An 18787-nucleotide genomic window follows, 5' to 3' on the forward strand; every position below is an offset into this window, starting at 1 on the left:
CCAGTGAAGCATTTTATTTTTATTTTTTCTCGGCAGCTGTAAGATTAATTTAGCTTGAACATAATAGCGATTCAAACCAGCAGTTTTTTTTTTTTGTGTGTGTGTCATCCGCATACACAACAACAAGAGCATCGTGCCACAGCAGATTGTGAGTGGGTGTCTCGTCTGGGCTTTTGTGGCGCTCTTTTTTTTTTTTTTTCTGTTAACATGAGCAAATGACATCGCCTTTGAGCGCAACGCCTTTAGCTGATGCCTGGGAAATCCTCTTCATGTCACCCTCTTCATCTGCGTCATCAGGAGCAATTTTTACATGCTTTCAGCCCTCCCACGTGATGGCTTGCTCGACTGAAAGGCACCCCGGAATATGGGCAAAGCGCCCTAGCCTGTATTAGGCAAGCTCACAGTCAGGCAGAGTTAATGCATAAAGCAGTGGGTTTGACATTTGTAAGTTAAAGGGTAAAGGTCCCGTACAAAGATACAGCAGATGGTACGCTTAGCCTGTGTACTATTCAAGCAAAGGAATATTAGCATTGTATCCAACTCAAATGTAATTCTTTCAGTTAACTGGCGACCAGTCTGCCTTTCGGCAAAGTCAGCTGGATAGCTGGAGTCTATCTCCAGCTGTCCCACCACCCTAATATAGACACAAATGGATGTATGGATGGATCGCGCTGATGCCGGTATTAAGAATCATGATAATAAATCAAATGTACAGTAGCATTAGTGTGATTGCTCATCTCGCCGTTGCCCTCAATGATGCTCTCTGACTGTTGTCAGTGTTAGCAAAGCGAATCATGTAAATGGGTAATTTTAGTCCATTAAACAAACATATCACGTGTCAGCAAAACACCGTCAATGCATTAGACAGAAGGAAATTCCGACTCCACGCCTAAGGTTATCTATACATATTAAAGTTTTATTGTTGAAGGTAAAATCGATTCATTTGCATAATTAGGCTTGCAATATATCAAGCGAGCAGGCAAGCAGGCAGAGGCGAAGTAATGAGGCAGGGAAAAGGGAGGCGACGTGCGGCTAGGCGTATGACAGCAGCCATGTTTAGTCCTCGCTATATAGTGCAACTCTCAGGGGAGACTGGCTAATGACTTTGATTTTTTTTTTCGCAAGATGAGTCAAAACAATCATGGCCTGTTGCCGGCTCCTTCCGTCCTGCATTTGGAATTGTACCTTACGTAATACAAAGTTTTGTGTGTTCTTACTGTTGTCATTGTGAAATTCCTAACACTCGTCTACTTGAACCAAATATCACACGAGTGGAAGTAATGTTCTCCTCTCTGTCATCCCGACTATGATTTTGTTGTAGGTGTGAGCTAGCGGGCTAATGAGCTAGAGGGATAGCGAGCTAGAGGGATAGCGAGCTAGAGGTATAGCGAGCTAGAGGGATAGCGAGCTAGCGGGATAGCGAGCTAGCGGGATAGCGAGCTAGAGGGATAGCGAGCTAGAGGGATAGCGAGCTAGAGGGATAGCGAGCTAGCGGGATAGCGAGCTAGCGGGATAGCGAGCTAGCGGGATAGCGAGCTAGAGGGATAGCGAGCTAGAGGGATAGCGAGCTAGCGGGATAGCGAGCTAGAGGGATAGCGAGCTAGAGGGATAGCGAGCTAGCGGGATAGCGAGCTAGCGGGATAGCGAGCTAGCGGGATAGCGAGCTAGCGGGATAGCGAGCTAGAGGGATAGCGAGCTAGCGGGATAGCGAGCTAGCGGGATAGCGAGCTCGCAGGAGAACGAACTAGCAGGATAGCGAGCTAGCAGCAGGGTGAGTTAGCGAGCAAGCATTCTGACGAGTCCCACAGAATATTGTGTTCTATTGCTATAAAAACATGGAACCATACCAAAAGAAAGATTAGTCTCTTCTTTTATCAGGGAAGAAAAGTATATTTCTATCTTTATTTTTCTGTTTTGCAGCAATTAGCATTAGAATATAACTAAGTTTCATCATTATTCACAAATCTGTTTCAAACAGTGGGGGAAGCACCTCGTTTCTCAGGTTGCCCTTGATTTCTTATACTCTGCTGCCACATGCTGGCCGTTTTTGTAACAACATGCATTCTCTTCAGTTCAGAGGCTGCAGCAAAGCCATCTCTATGCTATAGCATACAAAAAAAACGTATATTAAAAAAAAAGTATAAATACGTATTTGGGGGCATGGTAATATTTAAAATAGCACGCATTGATACATTTTTGGGAGCAAATGAGTAAAGAGCAATACTTAGCATAAATGGAACCTCATGGGATTCAACATGTTTTAACGTTCCTGAAAAGTAGTTGAAAAATGTTTTTATGCAAGCTCGTGGAAGCTTTTATTGTATGTTGTATTGTAAGCAAAGCTGATGGTTATCAGTCGATGTAAATGCACAAAGATATTTCTTCCTCCACTTGTCATATGAAGCCCGCTAATGGCGGTGCGTCATGTGTAGACGGCACCGACTTCAAGGGAAATGATTTTTGCAAAGCTATCAGATTCTGCTATTCTTCTCCAGTCATAGAATTAGGCGGTTTACGGAATAACAAAGAAGAAAGCCCAAACGTTTGTGGGCAGACTGTTTGGGATATAGACATTCAAATCGGATAGTCATTGATTTTTTATTTTTTTTTAATCTTATAGTCAGTCACTGTGGAAAGGCTGCAAGATGCAGGAACTGCTTTCTTTTCATGAATCCCTACAAGTGATGCCATTTCAGAAACTAATATCGCTTCATCTTACGCCTATCCATAGAAACGTATTCAGTCTACCCAGTAGCAATAATACATGCGCCTGTTGCGTAATGCTCAAGCGTTACAAATATTAGCTGGCCTCGTTCATTTTAGAAAAATTGAGTGCATGTTTAATGGTATGTAACGGGTCAAATGTACTGTGTCTGTGGGACCTTGGAGGCCTTACACACAATTAGGTTCAAATTAATGATGGAGAGTTCATTTTCAGGCCAGTACGAAGCTAACTATGCTCATGTATTGACTGATATTTACAGTATATATTGGGCACAACACAAGAGTCATGGCTATGATAGTGGGCAAAGTATTAAAAAGCGCTTTTAGGTTGAAACAAAGTAATACAAGACTAAGTGCAATATTTAGTGAAATTGTGTGGGAATGCTGAAAGCTGAATGCTAATAAGTAAATGCTGAATGCATGCGGAATGCTTATAAAGTAAATTGAGAGAATAATTATGAAATTATGACCTCCTGTAATGTAGAATCAGATGATATATATACCCCGGGAGGCGTGAATTTTTGAAGCACGTTGAAATTTGAACAGTGTAAATCGGAAGTATTGTGTGGGAGTTGATTCACGGCAGAAAAAAATGTGGAGAATAAAAAAATCACAATAACATATGTGGGAATGCTAAAGCATTCTCACAAGAAGTGCATCTCAGTATATTAGAACATGCGAAGTTGATTTATTTCATCCATCCATTTTCTCGACCGCTTATTCCTCACAAGGGTTGCGGGGGGTGCTGGAGCCTATCTCAGCTGGCTTTGGGCAGTAGGCAGAGGGTGCCCTGGACTGGTTGCCAGCCAATCGCAGGTTATTTCAGTAGTTTAATTTTAAAAGTGAGAGTAATATAGACTATTTATATACCAGTAGGTTATTTTCTACTAAGATGGTTGAACCCTTATAGCCCTAAAACGGCTGTTAGGGACATGAACAACTTCTCAGCGGGAACGTGTGAAGCCAGCACAATCTACTCATTGTGGATGACTGAAAGGTTTAAGACTCACCATGTTAATATCCACATTTCAACCCTTTTTGAACTTTTTTTTTATTATTATTATTACTACTTCATGGGTTCCAATATTTAGTTTAATTCCAAAAATAGTCCTAAATTGCCAGTTGTATGATTTGGACATGCTTGGCTAAAACTTATGAAAGCCTCAACTTGCTATTCATGAGACTCAACTCGACCTGACTTTGACTTGAACTACATGATTTAACAAGTCTTGCCTATTTGCATTTGAAAATTAGCATTTTTTTTTTTAACATGGTGTGACATTTGTTTGGTTTTTGAAAGAAACTGTTTTTTTGTGTGTGTGATATGCTTGGCAACCCACCAGCACGCTTCGATGCGGAGTGCAGAGGCCGCCTCATAGAGCAAGTATCACCGAGAAGCGGTAGATTTGGAGTCAACAAATTATATTTTTGGCAATAATCAGGAAGAAAAGACTGGCAAGATGCGTTGTTTGCTATTCGTAAATAAGAGACCGGACAAGTATGACATTTAACTTGACCTGCCGCTAGAACTGATCAGTCCTGTGGATGCAATCTGCTGATGTCATCATTTGTAGCCACTTTGTTGAATGACGTGAGACGAAAACGCACGACATCCCGACTTGTTGAACTTGAGGCAAAATGGACGCGCGTATATTCTGGAGCCCCGTTGGCCCGCGTCGCGCTATTACACATCCATGAGCCGACACCACACCTGCCGTGACTCACGCCCTAATCCAGTTAGTGTTACTTTCCATCCTCCGATCTCGCACGTTGCATCTGCGCCAGCGAGGGGCGGAGTGCTTTCTTTCATCTCTGAGCATCAGTTTGATGTACGCTATTTTTTTTTTATCTTTATACGGGAGCGAGGTGTCATCTCCCGCCGTTTTCCCTTCCCCTGACCCCCCCGCCCGCCTTGTTGCTGTGGCGACTCCTGCAGAAGAGTGCAGCAGCATCTGGCCAGGGGCGGCACGCGAGCCCAAGCGCCTGTTACACAACACCTTGTTGCAACTGTAGCCTCCTGTTGGCGGCAGAAGGGCGATTAATAAACACACCGATGCCTCCCGATGCATTTATGAGCGTGTCGCAGGCTAGCACAATCAAGCAGTTGATTTGATGTAGAGGACCTGTAAGTCCCACAATCCTGGATTTTGTGATTCATGCTTCCCACGTAATATTTAGCTATTAACTCACTCACTGACTGCCATTTTAGAACATTTTTAACTCATTTGCTTCCAAAAACGAATAAATATGTTTTATCCGTTTTTTTTTTTTTGTTTTGTTTTGTGCACCCTCTGACCTAAAAAGAACAGTTGAAGAAATGGTAGTTATTACACCAGCAGGTGGAAGCAGAGCAAAGGAGATCAGCCAGGGCCATGTTGCAACAAGCTCTTTTTGACACTGTTTTCACCAGGAATGGGAATTATGATGAAACTTAGCTATATTCTAATGCTATTTGCTGCAAAATGGAAACAGATAGAAATATACTTTTTTTTCTGATGAAAGAAGAGACTTTAATCTTTCTTTTGGTAGGTTCTGTGTTTTTATAGCAATAAAATCAAGTCCAAATCCAGTAAAACAGCTGGGAGTGAAGGGGATTGCTGGGAGTAAATGAGTTAAATGTTAAATACCCACTCGAGTTTTTTTTGTTTTTTTTCTCCTAACCATCCCATTTTGGATCAAATTCTTATCTCAAACCCTCAACCCAATGCACTAACCCAGTATGTTGGACTCAGCGCTGGGTTAGCTAGTTCACCCAATTTGGGTTACTTTTAACCCAAATAGTTTTAAGCTTGTTTTCAGTTTTAAGAGTTCTGCACCTGCAAGTTCTGCAAGTGCTGCCTCCATGAGTGAAAATTTAGGACCGGCCCGTCCCGCTCGTAACAGTCCAATTTCATTGAGGTTCAAAACAGAAAATGTAGCGTGTGATGCGATCCTTCAGCTGCTTTGATGATTGAATTTCACAGACTGCACTCTAAAAATAGAATTGTTGCGCCAATTTAAGATTAAACAGAGAATTGTTGACCAAATTAATAAAATTGTGTTAAGCGGTTCACACATGATTGTGTAAAGTTAATCCAAAGTGAATATATTGAGTTTAATGAACTCAGAATTAGTAAAACTTAATATATCCGTTTGGATTAATTTAAAGTGAAGATATTAAGTTTAATGAATTCATAATTCATTAAACTTAATATCATTTTGAATTATCTTAATTCAATTGTGTGTTCCCACTTGAAGCAATATTAAGACTGTCAACAATTCTGTTTAATCTTAAATTGGTTACAAAATTCTCTTTTTAGAGTGAAGTGCTTTTAATAGTGAATTCAAATGCGTGATGTTTATTTTTTATGTAATAATTGGCTTTTATTTTTTTAAAAGCAGGAAACTCATGTTCAATTGATTTTTGTGTGTTTAATTTTTTTTTTATGTTTTTCTAAAAAACAGATAATTTTAGTGTAATTTTTAGGGATGTCCCAATCACATTTTTTTTGCGTCCGAATCACCTGATTTTGAGGATCTGCCGACACCGAGTCCCGATCAGACTCCTCGGAAAAGTATTGAGGGGGGGGGAAAAGTGCTTCCATTTTTTTTTATGTTTTTTTTTATTTTATTTTTTTAAGAAAAACCAGCCCAATAATTTATTTATTTATTTTTTATTTTTTGGGGGGGGATAAGAGCGTTAGAAGTGCACAAAATCTCAAGTAAATATAAATAAAACATTTTGTTTGGCAATATGTTTACCTCTGGAAGATTTTGTTGCTTTGTAGCCCCTAAAATAATAATAAAAATATCAAAACAAAATTGCAATAAATGAAAACCCCGATCATTTTCTCCCGATACCGATCAGCTGAAAATGACGTGATCGGAACATGATCGGGATCGGGACGTACCTAGTCATTTTTTCAGTTTGTAATTTGTATACATAAGTCATATTCAAGTGAGCCTTTTTTCTACCAATTTTTTGGGGGGGCTAAAAGTCCTACTAAATGAGTCATGAGAACAGGATTAGTGCTGTACTACCTTGACTTGCTCTTCTTTATTTATTTATTTAGTTACAAGCTGATCAATCAATCAACTTTATTTATATAGCACCTTTCATACATTTAAAATGCAACTCAAAGTGCTGGACATCCATAATACAATAAAATAAAAGAAAGAAAAAGCCCCCCCATCCCCATGATCGTACCCACAGACACACCCAAAACCCAGCAAACACATGAAAACCACAACATGGCAGGGCACAGAAGTACCCTGTAAGGAAAGGCAACCACGAGGAGTTCATCCACAGTGAGATGTGATCAGTTTATTTTAACCAAAATGAAACCCCAAAAAATCAGAATTATAATAGCTTTATTGTACCACAAGGCGCAACGAAATGGAACAGACGCAAAACAATGTTCGATGACAGAAGTGAGTATTTGTTTATACCTGTAACGTTTCTCGATATCGTCCGTCTCCGTTGGCTCCAAACTCCCCCACGGAACACACACAGCAGCTTCCACCCCACAATATCTGTCCATCTTCACGCCCCCTCCCCAGCACACTCCAAACAGCGCCGGGCTCTTTCATCAGCTTGTCACACGGCGTCAGCTGCTGTGACTCACAGTGTTTATCGCAGCCGCGGGCGCGACACCGCAACGCGTGTGACATTTGCTCCGTGCGCCGAGTTCACTTGTTGAAATCAAATCGCCGCGTTGGCCTCTGCATCTGGGCCAGGAAGAAGGGCCACATCACGAGAGGTCAGCGAGGTTGGCTTGAACTCGCGCGTCATTTGTCACGCTGATGCGCGGTTTCATGCGTTCTCATTATGACTCACAATCAGGATAGAGATTATCAAAATTAGCTTTTAGCGCTTGTTGATATCCTTAAAATGTTTTTGTTTTTTTTTCCTTTAATGACGGGGAAGTTTTTCTTTGGTAGAAGTTTCTCGTCAGGCTTTTTAAGGTTGAAAAAGTGCTTTCATTTTGCATAACAGGCTTTAATTGGCAAAATAATCAGAAAGGTTTGAAGGCACTCTCCAACATTAGATGAAGTTTGTTTTTTTTACATTGAAAATAAAAATAAAACAGCTATCCATCAAAACATCTATTTCAAATTAGTTCAAAATGGCTGACTTCCTGTTTAATGCCACATATTTTGTTGACGCTTTTTCGTGCATCCTCATCTGATAAACCATGAAAGCTTCAAATGTTTTCCAAATGTTTCAATTTGCTTTATTCCAATTGTTATTTAATTGCATCATCACTGCACATGTATTGTCATTGTCAAGTCCTCGGCTGCAGAAAATCATCAGTCTTACAAGTTGTTGAGAAATGTTTAAATATTGCATTACTACATTTTCTGGCTCGCCTATGGTCAGCCAATCAATTATTCCATTATTTTTTCATTGAATCTTTATTTTTAGTGGGATGGGTGAATATCTCTGAATTTTCCTAAATTTTCTAAATGTCAATGCTGCCCGGAGGTTTTGTTCCATACTGGAGTTTCTTGGCTCATGTTCAGCGATATATAAAGACAAAATAAAAACATTTGTCCACATTTACCCCTTCCTGCTTTAAACGCATTTAAGTTCAATAATCTACACTTAAACCTATTTAACACGCCATTTCGAGTATTCGTTATCACCTGTTGCCATGCACTTACGGTCTGAAAATAAGAGGCAAAGTGTCCTTGCTTCAAACTTTTTGTTATTACCATTCGAAGACCAAAATTTCCAATCAAATAGCAAATTGATACTATCGTATACAAATATATATAATGCTATGCCAGCGATTAGCTAACTAAATTAGCGTAGACGATACGGTAATTGCAAACCCTGTTGCCTGATATGTTGCATACATGCTTGTCACAACGTTGTACAATAAAATGTGGACTTTTTTGTACACTGTCAAAAACTAGGGGTGTTAAGAAAAATCAGTTCGGAGATATATCGCTATATTACAGTATGCAATTCTCATATAGATTCAATATGCGACCAAATCGATTTATAAACATAAATTTTTGATTGAAATATTCAACAAAACTTAGGGGTAGGGTTTCCACTTTAAGCATGGATAAGGATTTTTTTTTTTTTCTCAAAAATTTGACACTTTATAATGATGATTTTGCAAATATTCAAGTTTGTTTTTTTATTTTTTTGGTAAATTTGTGACTTTTTATTCTTGAAATATTGCCTCGTATCTAAAAAAAAATAAAAAATAAAAATAAAAATATTATATTATAATATATGAATAAAAGTGGTGTTTAGAAAAATCGAATAAAAACTAAATATATATATATATATCCCCCTTAGTAAAAACCCATAATATCTGATTGCTTGAAAATTTACATTAAAGTGAACACTAAACGCAGATATAGTGAGGAAACACTGCAAAAAAAAAAAAGCGAAAATAAAAATGTACATTTTGGATTCCCTTCTGTGGTTCTCTAGACGTGCTGGTGAACGGGAAGCCGTGCGACTGCGACGTCATCGCCGACTGCCGGGTGGGCGACGCCGTCTCGCTGGAGATCAAGCTGACCAATCGGAGCAAGAACTCGGTTGGCCCGCTGGCCTTGACCGTGGTTCCCTATCAGGACTACCAGAACGGGGTTCAGAACTACGACCTGGGCGACGCCGTCACTTTCATCGGCTCCAACACCTTCTGCATCGACACGGTTACTATCGCGCTCCGCATTGGCAACTTGATATGCTCTAGTGCTGCCTTGACTTAGAGAAGATCTCGCTTTGACTTGTGAGCAAATAGTCCGGGTATGAAAGCTAAATGAACTCAACTCAAATCACAACAACCAGTTTGGCACATAGTCAACTATTTTTTATTTTTATTTTTTTTAAAGTAAAATAAATAAATAAATAAATAAATAGAGGCTTCAATTTATGTTTTAAGTTGCGTTTTACTGCCAAGCTTAACAATTCAAAGAGAATTACTGGTACATGTTTTGTATTTTCGAGTTCGATTCGACTATGATTTTTCCCAATTCGATTCATTTCAATCCGATATCGTTAAGAAAACGGATGGATGGAACATCAATTTTTCTTAAATGTCAAGGACATGATTTTAAAAAAAACTTGACAAATATTAAATTCCAAAGTAAATTATGCGGAAGCAGTAACTGTTCAAATGATTTATTATTGAAAATAAAACCTGTTACTCAAGTGTTACACAAACATTGACATCAGCAAGGATGAGATGAACATATTTTCATAATTCGAATTTAATAATTGTAAATAAACAGTAAGCTAAGAAAGAATACTTTTAAATGAATGTGAACAGTAAATTTTAAAAAGACAGTAAGACACAAGAAATAGATCGGACTTTAATTTTCCATTTCCTTAAGATATTATGGGGTGAAAAAAACATTTAAATAATAAATTCATGGTTTTCTGAATCAATATTGGGCTTGAAAAGGAAAATGGATTTGATATCGATTACCAGCCCTACGACGTTACCTTAGCTTCATGCTAACGCATATGCAAAATACAATAAGATTGCTAACATAGAAACAGAATTTAGAATGTTCCAACTATTTATGTATTTAAGTCTGTATTTGAACATACGCGCTGGCTCAAAACATGCAGACAGACAATAAAAATACAGCAATATATTATTTAAACTCTGCAAAAAAAACGTAAACAAATATTAGCCGTAGTTTGGTTCCATTTTCACCTAAAACTGCTAAAGAAGCTACCCCTCACAGATAAAGATGCTTCTCGTCTGTATGAGAAATTTTCTCATTCAAATTAGAATAAGAAAGTTTCTCATTAGGATGAGAAACGTAGAAATGCACTTAGGAGAAAATTGGCTGCATTGTTTTTGGTTACTTCTCCAAAATGAATCTTCTTGCTATGTTATTTGTGACGTAAAGTAGGAGACGGTCACAAACGAAAAAGTCACGTTCTGCACTTATTGGGATTTGGCTGGCGTTTCTGCCCAAAAAGAAACATTTGGAAACGGAAGGCAAACAAACGCGGTCGACCTTTTGAAAGGACTGAGTGGAAGCCAAGCTGCTAATAATTCTTCCCGTTTGTCTCCACTTTTTGCGCAGGTCAGACCCAAGGAAAATTCCGTCTGCATGGGCGCTCTGCTCTTCCTCTACACTGGAGACTTCTACCTTAACATCAAATTTCAGGACGACAGCGCTGGGCGAGAGCTGCCTTTAGCCTGGTTCACCCTTCCCAGCGTCCACATCAGAACAATGGACACGCTAGTCAAAGCCGCGGCTTGATGGGCCCGCCAAACAGATTCGTTTAGTGTTAATATCTGTAAATAAAGGAGACGTCACATGTAAAAGTCCTTTTTAACATGAACTATGTTAGGGGTTAGCTTGCCAACTAGCCTGGCTAGCTACCATGTGCCAGTCGATAGCTAGGATGTACACATTGGTATTTTTTCTTTTTTTTTCATCCATGCTGAACTACAGATGAATTAGCACTCATTTAAATGTAAATAAACTGAATCAAGAAAAACGTTGTTTTTTTTCCCCCGATTGCCTTTGTCATTACGACGATTTGCAGCTGGCAGTCTTCGGAAAAGTAACGTTGTCAATTCTCATTAGTTAGACATTGTATATATCTTTGTACATCTCTTTGACTTGGCAGCAACAGAAAAAAAAAAAAAAAACGGACGACGTAGCGCACAAGCCCGCGAGGGGTCGTTACATCTTGTTGCAGCACCAAAGCGAAACTGGCGGATTTGGGCCCAACTTTGTTCTTTGGACGCTTGTGGCAGACAGGTAAGTTTGTGTTTGAAATGTCAGTACACTGATCATTGAATCACCTTATTAACCTTATTTTATATTTCTGTGGAGACGCTGAGATTCCAGCTCTTGATGGTGCTCGAGAGGCCACGCCCCTTAAAGGCACACGACCAACATGCAAAACTGCTTGTGAAAAACTGAAAATATGTGAATTTTATGACATCACCTGAGTAGGATTTCATACAAAAAAAGTTGAATGAAAAAGTTAAAATTAGTTTTGTTGGTGAAACTATGGAAAGTCACGTATTCTTCCGTACGTAAAAGTACACTATTTCATACAAACCGGTCATATTTGGGATAAATTAGCTAAAATGTATTTTTTTTTTTTTTTGTAGGTTTTATGAAAAGAAGTCCTGGCATCACCTGATGATTGATACATGTAAAAACTAAGTGGAATTCATGTGAAAAAGGTTTCTATTTTACTCTATTTGGGGGGGTCTGTATAGTATTTGTAATTCTTTAACATTAATAAATATTTGTATATATTTATTCCCACAATAAATATATACATATATTATTGTGATTTTTTTTATTCTCCACCCTTTTTTTTTTTTTTGCCACACAACAACTCCCCCATAATACTTCCAATTTGCATTGTTCAAATTTCAACTAGCTTCAAAAATTCACGCCTCCCGGAGTATATATCAGTTGATTCCACATTACTTACAGTATTTGCACAATTTTGACATTTAATATTTTTTTCCCCCCATTCAATTTCAATGAGAAAGACATTGAACTTTTTCTCAGTATCACATTCCACACATATAACTTATCGTCATTACCAGGTGTCTGATACGGTTTGGTGGCACAGATTATAATTTCATAATTTATCTCTCAATTTACTTGATGAGCATTTTACATCCATTCAAATCTTAGCAGTCAACTTCCAGCATTCCCACGCAATTTATCCAGAAATTGCACTTAGTCTAGTTATACATATTTGTTATATAAAATATTTTAGTCTTCTAATTTCTCATGTGGAAATATGTCCTTGATGTCTCATGGGTGTCTTTATTATTATCATTTGAATTTATTAAAAGTTTATATATAAAAAAAACAAACATGCACATATTGTTTGCAATGGTTTCATTTCATCCCTCCTTCCATTCTGGATCGTGCTTGTCCTCATTGGTGTCGGGTAACTGGGGCCTACCGAGCTGATCTTATGCGCGAGGTGATGTAGTTTTAGCAGCCAAAATATTTTATTAGCCAAAAAATCCAAACCAAGTCATGTCCACTAACAAAGTCCCATTTTCCACTTTTGATATGTAAATGATCCCACGCCGGGCTTGTTTAAGGTTAGGGAAGACGGGTGAGCTGAAGAATCCTCATCAGCTGCTTATCCGCTCTGTTTACTGTCCATACATAGCGAGATATGCTGAGTGGGCCCTTATATAGATTGTGTAAAGATAACTGTGCGGTCTCCATGACGACAGAACAAATGGCAGACGCTAATTGAGCAGCACGAGACGCAGCCCGAACTCATGGACGCCGTAAAGTTAAGACATTCTCCACGTGCCGCTTCTGGTTTTCACTTTCTCGTCTCGCGCGTTTTCATCATGGAAGCTCGCAGGTGGCCTTGAAGAAAGTGCAAATTGGCCACCACGTTAGCACGTCGTTCTTAAAATAACGCGTCTAGTCTGGTCGCTAGGTGATAGCGGGACAGAAGTGAGCTGAGAGACGCGTAATATTTTGACCTAGGAGTTGTTTGAATATTCTTCCCCTGAGGAAAAACGGGAACTCGATAATTGATAATGTTTTAAGCAACATTTTATAGTCAACGGTCATACAATTACAAAATGAATTTAATCAGCATACGTATATCGCTTGGAAACGATACATTTTACCGTGAAGAATTTCTTATCTGTTAAGACTAATTCTAGCGGACTTTCAGAAACATTGTACATACACACATCCCATATGCTTTTTAGCCTTCCTTATGCAAAAATAAGTTGTCAATATTAAAACGGAACAGAACTCAAATATGTACATGCTGCATCCTCGTGACAGTGAGACAAGGCTCTTCACTTTTAGACTAAACTTTGCTTATTTTCCAATATTTGATGTTAGTGTTCATCGTCTTGCAGTAAAATTGAGTTATGTTTTCTATGGTCATCATCGTTTTAAATCTCCCAACGTAGAGGTGCTTACATGCGCTACACCTGTGCAAAATTTGAAGTTTCGTGATTTTTGTCGTACTCTGAAACCATTAATAATAAGTTGTGGGGATAATTTCCTGACCGAGACACGAAAAAGGGTGAAAATTAGCTTTACAGAGACCATATTATAAAAATACATTTTTCAATATTTATTTAATTTTTATAATTTAATGTTTAATTTAATATTTAAAAAAATATATATATATCAATTTTTATATTTTATAAATTAATATTTTCAAATTTTATTATTTTAATTAGGTAGAAACCATATAAATTTTTCAATATTTAAATTTTATATTTTAATTATGGTTTGTTTTAATAATTTGTCAATATTGTTCTTTTTTTTAATTAGCTAGTGACCATATAAACATATTTTTCAATGTTTATATTTTTAGATTTATATTTTAAACATTTAACATTTTAAAAAATGTTTTCAATTTTCTGCTCCCACAAAAATATTTAACCTCATTAAAAACCCTTTTTTTTTCTACACTTAAATGCATTTAAACATTTTTTTTTTTTTGTTTCGAACCTAAAATGTATAACAATAAAATTCGTATGTATTGGTCTGTAATATCTGTATGTTACATATCTGCCTTAAGGAGGCGGAGCCTGGTCGGGTGTCATGGCGTCAGGAGCTGGTAAGAGGTGAACTGGTTGGCTCAAGCTTACGGCGAGCCTGCGTGTGAGTGCCTGCGCGTGAGCTGTGGTCGACATCAGCTCTTGCATGAGTTTGCTCATTGTTTGTAAAAGTAGACAAGCCTGCTCGTCTGGTGCTCCAATAGGGAGATTCCCAAATCCTGATGCGTGATTGCAATGCAGAGGTATTTATGTACAGTAACTCTTTGAAATTGCAACACAAAGAGAAGAAAAAATGTTAGGGTCTATAAACGATGGGCTTTGTCTGCGTCTTATCAGCCGCTGCCACTAAAGGGCTCCTCCATCATCAGCAGCGTGTCAGTGCGTCGTGTAAATCACGTCATCAATCAAAACCGTGCCACGAAAAACGCAAGCGGAATTACAAGACGAGACGGGTCATCAAACGATCTGCCTTTACTGCTTAGTTTTTATTTTCATCAATGTCATGTGAGCGAAGGCCGGCGTTTTTTGGGGTTTTTTTTGTTTTTTTTCCACGCGTACTATCGCTATCGATTTCCCGCGTTTGCCCGCGGAGAAATATATCATGAAGAGCTTGTTAGCATTTGCCGCTATTGATGTCTGACAGAGCTAGCAAATCATCCCGGAGACGAAGACGTATCCCCGAGCGGCCAGGACAAAAAAAATGCATGCAACCAAACCCTGGAGGATGAAGTAGCATACATCATATTGACACAATTTGAAATAAGGCAGTTATAATTTAACGTCAACATTTATACACTGTGTCGAAAAAGACGCCTTATTCCCTTATTTTAAATTAGCGGTGTCAAAATTAGCGTGTTCATTTTGAGTTAATTTAAAGTTCCTTTAATGCCACTAATTTTTTTAACACACGATTAATGACGCACCTTGTCAAAATTTAGCAGTAATAAATTTAAGTATATATTTGTGAAGACTGGGGTCGAGTTGTATTTTACCATTTTAAAAATGTGCACAATTTCACAAGTTAATTCAAATGAAAAGAGAATGCACTGAGTTGTCACAGTCTTACAAATGCAATTATGCCATCTAGTGGCAAAAAAATGACCTCAGCACAAATCAATATCACTTTTTTTTTCAGAACAATACATATTTTTAATTTTAACGCAATTTTATTAATGTTATGAACTTACTGTATCAATGACTAAAAGATGCAGACATATTTCTATTAGTTTAACATTTTTTCCACTTTTGTGTTAACAAGTGTATGAAATTTAGGGGGGAAATAATTTATGTACATTTCATTGCACGTTTAGAACAGATATAAAATTTGCGATTAATCGCGAGTTAACTATAGAAGTCATGCGATTAATTACAATTAAAAAATGTAATCGCCCGACACGCCTATTTAAATATATTATTTTGAACAGCCTTTTCCTGTTTTCTTGGCAGTTCTTACAAAAATGTAGACCTACTTTCGTTTAAAAATTTACATTTTTAGTTTTAATTGTAAAAAATGTATGCTAACTATGCTCTGATAATATGATAATGATGCCATCCAGGTATACAAATATTTATGGGTGCACTACAGGCATTATGTTTTTGTCGAAATATGTGACGTATTACAATTACTGTTAGTGAATATTCCCTAATGTTGCTCAAGTGAAGAATTTTGTAGAAATTTAGAAGAAAACATCATCATAATAGAATCCAATAGAATCCACTTCAAGTATTATTTAGTGTCTGCGCTTAACTCTTGGAACAATTTCCAACAACATTCGCCTTCCATTGAATGGCCTACCTGAGACGAGAGTTAAAGCAATTCAGACGACATTCCTTCAGATCAGCACACACACACACACACACACACAGAACATTTCTGTGTGATAAGCCGAGAAAATCATACTGTAACTTCCTTGTGCGCCAAGTCATCGCCATGGAGACAAAGCTCCGCGCTTGCCATAATTAAACTTTTCTTCTACAAGTGTGCGTCTCCGCCGCAAGTGCGTTCAGAGTTCTGTGGGTGGTCCGCGTTGGCCCGAGGCTTGAGATGTTGACCACCGGGGAGTTAAATATAGGCCTCGCTTTAAGATGCTCTTGATTAGGCGGGAGTTTGTGTTTTTAAGGGTTTAAAAAAAAAATGTGCTAAAGCAGCAATACTCTTTCCTTTGTTTCATTGTGTTTGCTGTGTTTCAAAAGTACAAGAGGTGCCGGTTATCGGTATTGGTGAGTCGAGTGACTCGAAAAGAGAGAATATGTCTACTGGTATCGGTCTGGAAAACAATGGTATTGAACATCCCTACTTAACTCATTCACACGCAGCCATTTTCACTGACTCAACCCCCTTCACTCCCGGCTGTTTTCTTGGATTTTGCAAGGCCCACAGAATATTGTGTTCTATTGATATAAACTCATGGAACCTACCAAAATAAAGTTTAGAGTCTCTTCATTCATCAAAAAAAAAAAAAAAAAGTATCCGTCTTGCAGTAATTACAATATAGATAGCTAAGTTTCATCAATATTCACATTCAAAAAGAGCTTGTTGCAACATGGCACTGGATGATCTGTTATACTCTGCTTCCACCTGCTGGCATTTTTACTTGTTTTAAGCCACCTCTTCATGTCAGAAGCATAAAAGCCTTCTGTATGCTCTTGCATACAAAACAAAAAAAACAACTTATAAATACATTTTTGGGAGTGAAGGACAAAGTACTAAAAAAACGGATTTACACGTTTTTGGGTTTGAATGAGTTAAAGAATACACACGTATAAAACTCTGACCAAAGCATGGAAGGCGCATGTTTTTATTTATTTGTTTATGTATTTATTTTTATTTGTTTATTTCGTGTCTTTGAACGTTTGTTTTTGTTGATCTCTTATACTCTGCTGCCACCAAACTACCATTGCTTTAAGCCACCTCTTCATGTCAGAAACTGCATCAAAGACATCTGTATGCTCTTGCATAAAAAAAAATGTGTAAACACGTTTTTGGGAGTTAATGACAAAGTATTAAAAACGCTTTTACACGTTTTTGGGCTTGAATGAGTTAATATAAGTGCAGTATTAATGCTCAAATTGTGCCTCGTGTTGCAGTGACAATAATGCATATACACTAGCAGTCAAAAGTTTTGAAGCACTTTCTCATGCGAGGAGCGTTTCCAAACTTTTCACTGGGAGCGTACTTCTTGCCAGCAAAAACTTTCATCTAATTTGATGGTGGTTATGGGGGTACTTGGAGAGATTAGTTTTTTTTTTTTTTTTAGGTGTAGTTGGTGTAAGAGGTTTGAGGACTGTTACCATTAGTTACTGAATTACTTGATTACAGTATACTTAGTTACAATTTAAAGTTAATTTGTTAGTTACATTTAATGTTATTTATTTATAAACTGGGGATGTAACTGTTTAGATTTAAGCAATCAAATTCAAACTCGCCATATGGTCTAGTAGGCTTTTCCTGAACGTTTTTTTTTTTTTTTTATTGTTGTTGCTAATAGTAGTTTCCTTATTCCTTGATTACAGTTACTTCAGTCCAACCAAAATTACATATTTACCATCACTTTGATAGTTGCATTCAATGTGCTTAGTTATAAACTGGATATGTAACTGTTCAAATCTTTGTTACATTAGTTAACTCATTTGCTCCCAAAGACGTATTTATACGTTTTTGTAAAAAAATAAAAAATTAAAAAATTAAAAAAAATAAAAATTATGCAAGAGCATACAAAAGGCTTTCATGCAGCCTCTGAACTGACGAGAACACTTGAATCAAAAGTAGTTATTACAAAAACGGCCAGCAGGTGGCAGCAGAGTATAAGAGATCAACCGGGGCCATGTTGCAAAAAACTCTTTTTCCCACTGTTTTAAACAGATTTGTGAATAATGATTAAACCTAGCTATATTCCAATGCTAATTGCTGCAAAACGGAAACATAAATTTTTTTATTTTTTTTTTACTAATGAAAGAAGAGATGCTAAGCCTTCTTTTGGTAGGTTCCATGTTTTTACATGGATATTCTGTGGGCCTTTGCAAAATCAGTCAAAATCCAGTAAAACAGAGCTGGGAGTGAATGAGTTAATTTGCTAGCTAATTACTTGTTTAGTTACTTTTTTTTTAGTTAGTTGTTTCTTAGTTACAAAATAGGGGACGTAAACTGTGCTCGGAAATAGCCAAATGGGAATCGGAACACTGTTTAGATACACTCTTAAAAATGTTCTATTGGGATATTATTGACCCCCCCCCCCCCCCCCCCCCCCCCCCCCACACACACACACACACACACACTTCAAAGGACAATTTTTCACTAACTTGATTTGAACTAGACCGAATCTGAAATGCGTTCAATAATAAAAACAAATGTGCAAGCAAAATGTTCAGCACCTTGGACAGCTCCATCCACTCTCTCACATTTAAATGAGGGCTGGTGGGGGGGTGCAGAAGATGCGTTCGTTTGTGTAACACAAATAGCTTGCGACACGCGTGGTGAATTCTCTCTCTCGCTTCTTAATTCGCACCGCCAGTTATTGTTATTTGTCTAATTTGAGTTGGTGGGTGGAGGGAGGGCGGTGCGTATAAGT

At 37.8% G+C, this 18787-nt stretch overlaps 1 protein-coding gene across 4 annotated transcripts in view; it reads left to right on the forward strand.

Moving 5' to 3' along the window:
* Positions 1 to 11355, forward strand: part of trappc9 (trafficking protein particle complex subunit 9) — a 133871-nt gene extending 122516 nt beyond the window's left edge. For 2 of the 4 annotated variants that reach the window (XM_077507023.1, XM_077507024.1), the window contains 2 exons: positions 9155 to 9378; positions 10768 to 11355. In XM_077507023.1, coding sequence (XP_077363149.1) covers positions 9155 to 9378; positions 10768 to 10947 — 404 coding nt within the window. In that variant the 3' untranslated portion in view covers positions 10948 to 11355. The remainder of the gene's footprint in view (positions 1 to 9154; positions 9379 to 10767) is intronic. The other 2 variants (XM_077507025.1, XM_077507026.1) reach the window with 1 other exon arrangement.
* Positions 11356 to 18787: the final 7432 nt, after the last annotated feature.

This window comes from Festucalex cinctus, chromosome 19 (assembly GCF_051991245.1).
Source record: "Festucalex cinctus isolate MCC-2025b chromosome 19, RoL_Fcin_1.0, whole genome shotgun sequence".
NCBI classification, from domain to species: domain Eukaryota; kingdom Metazoa; phylum Chordata; class Actinopteri; order Syngnathiformes; family Syngnathidae; genus Festucalex; species Festucalex cinctus.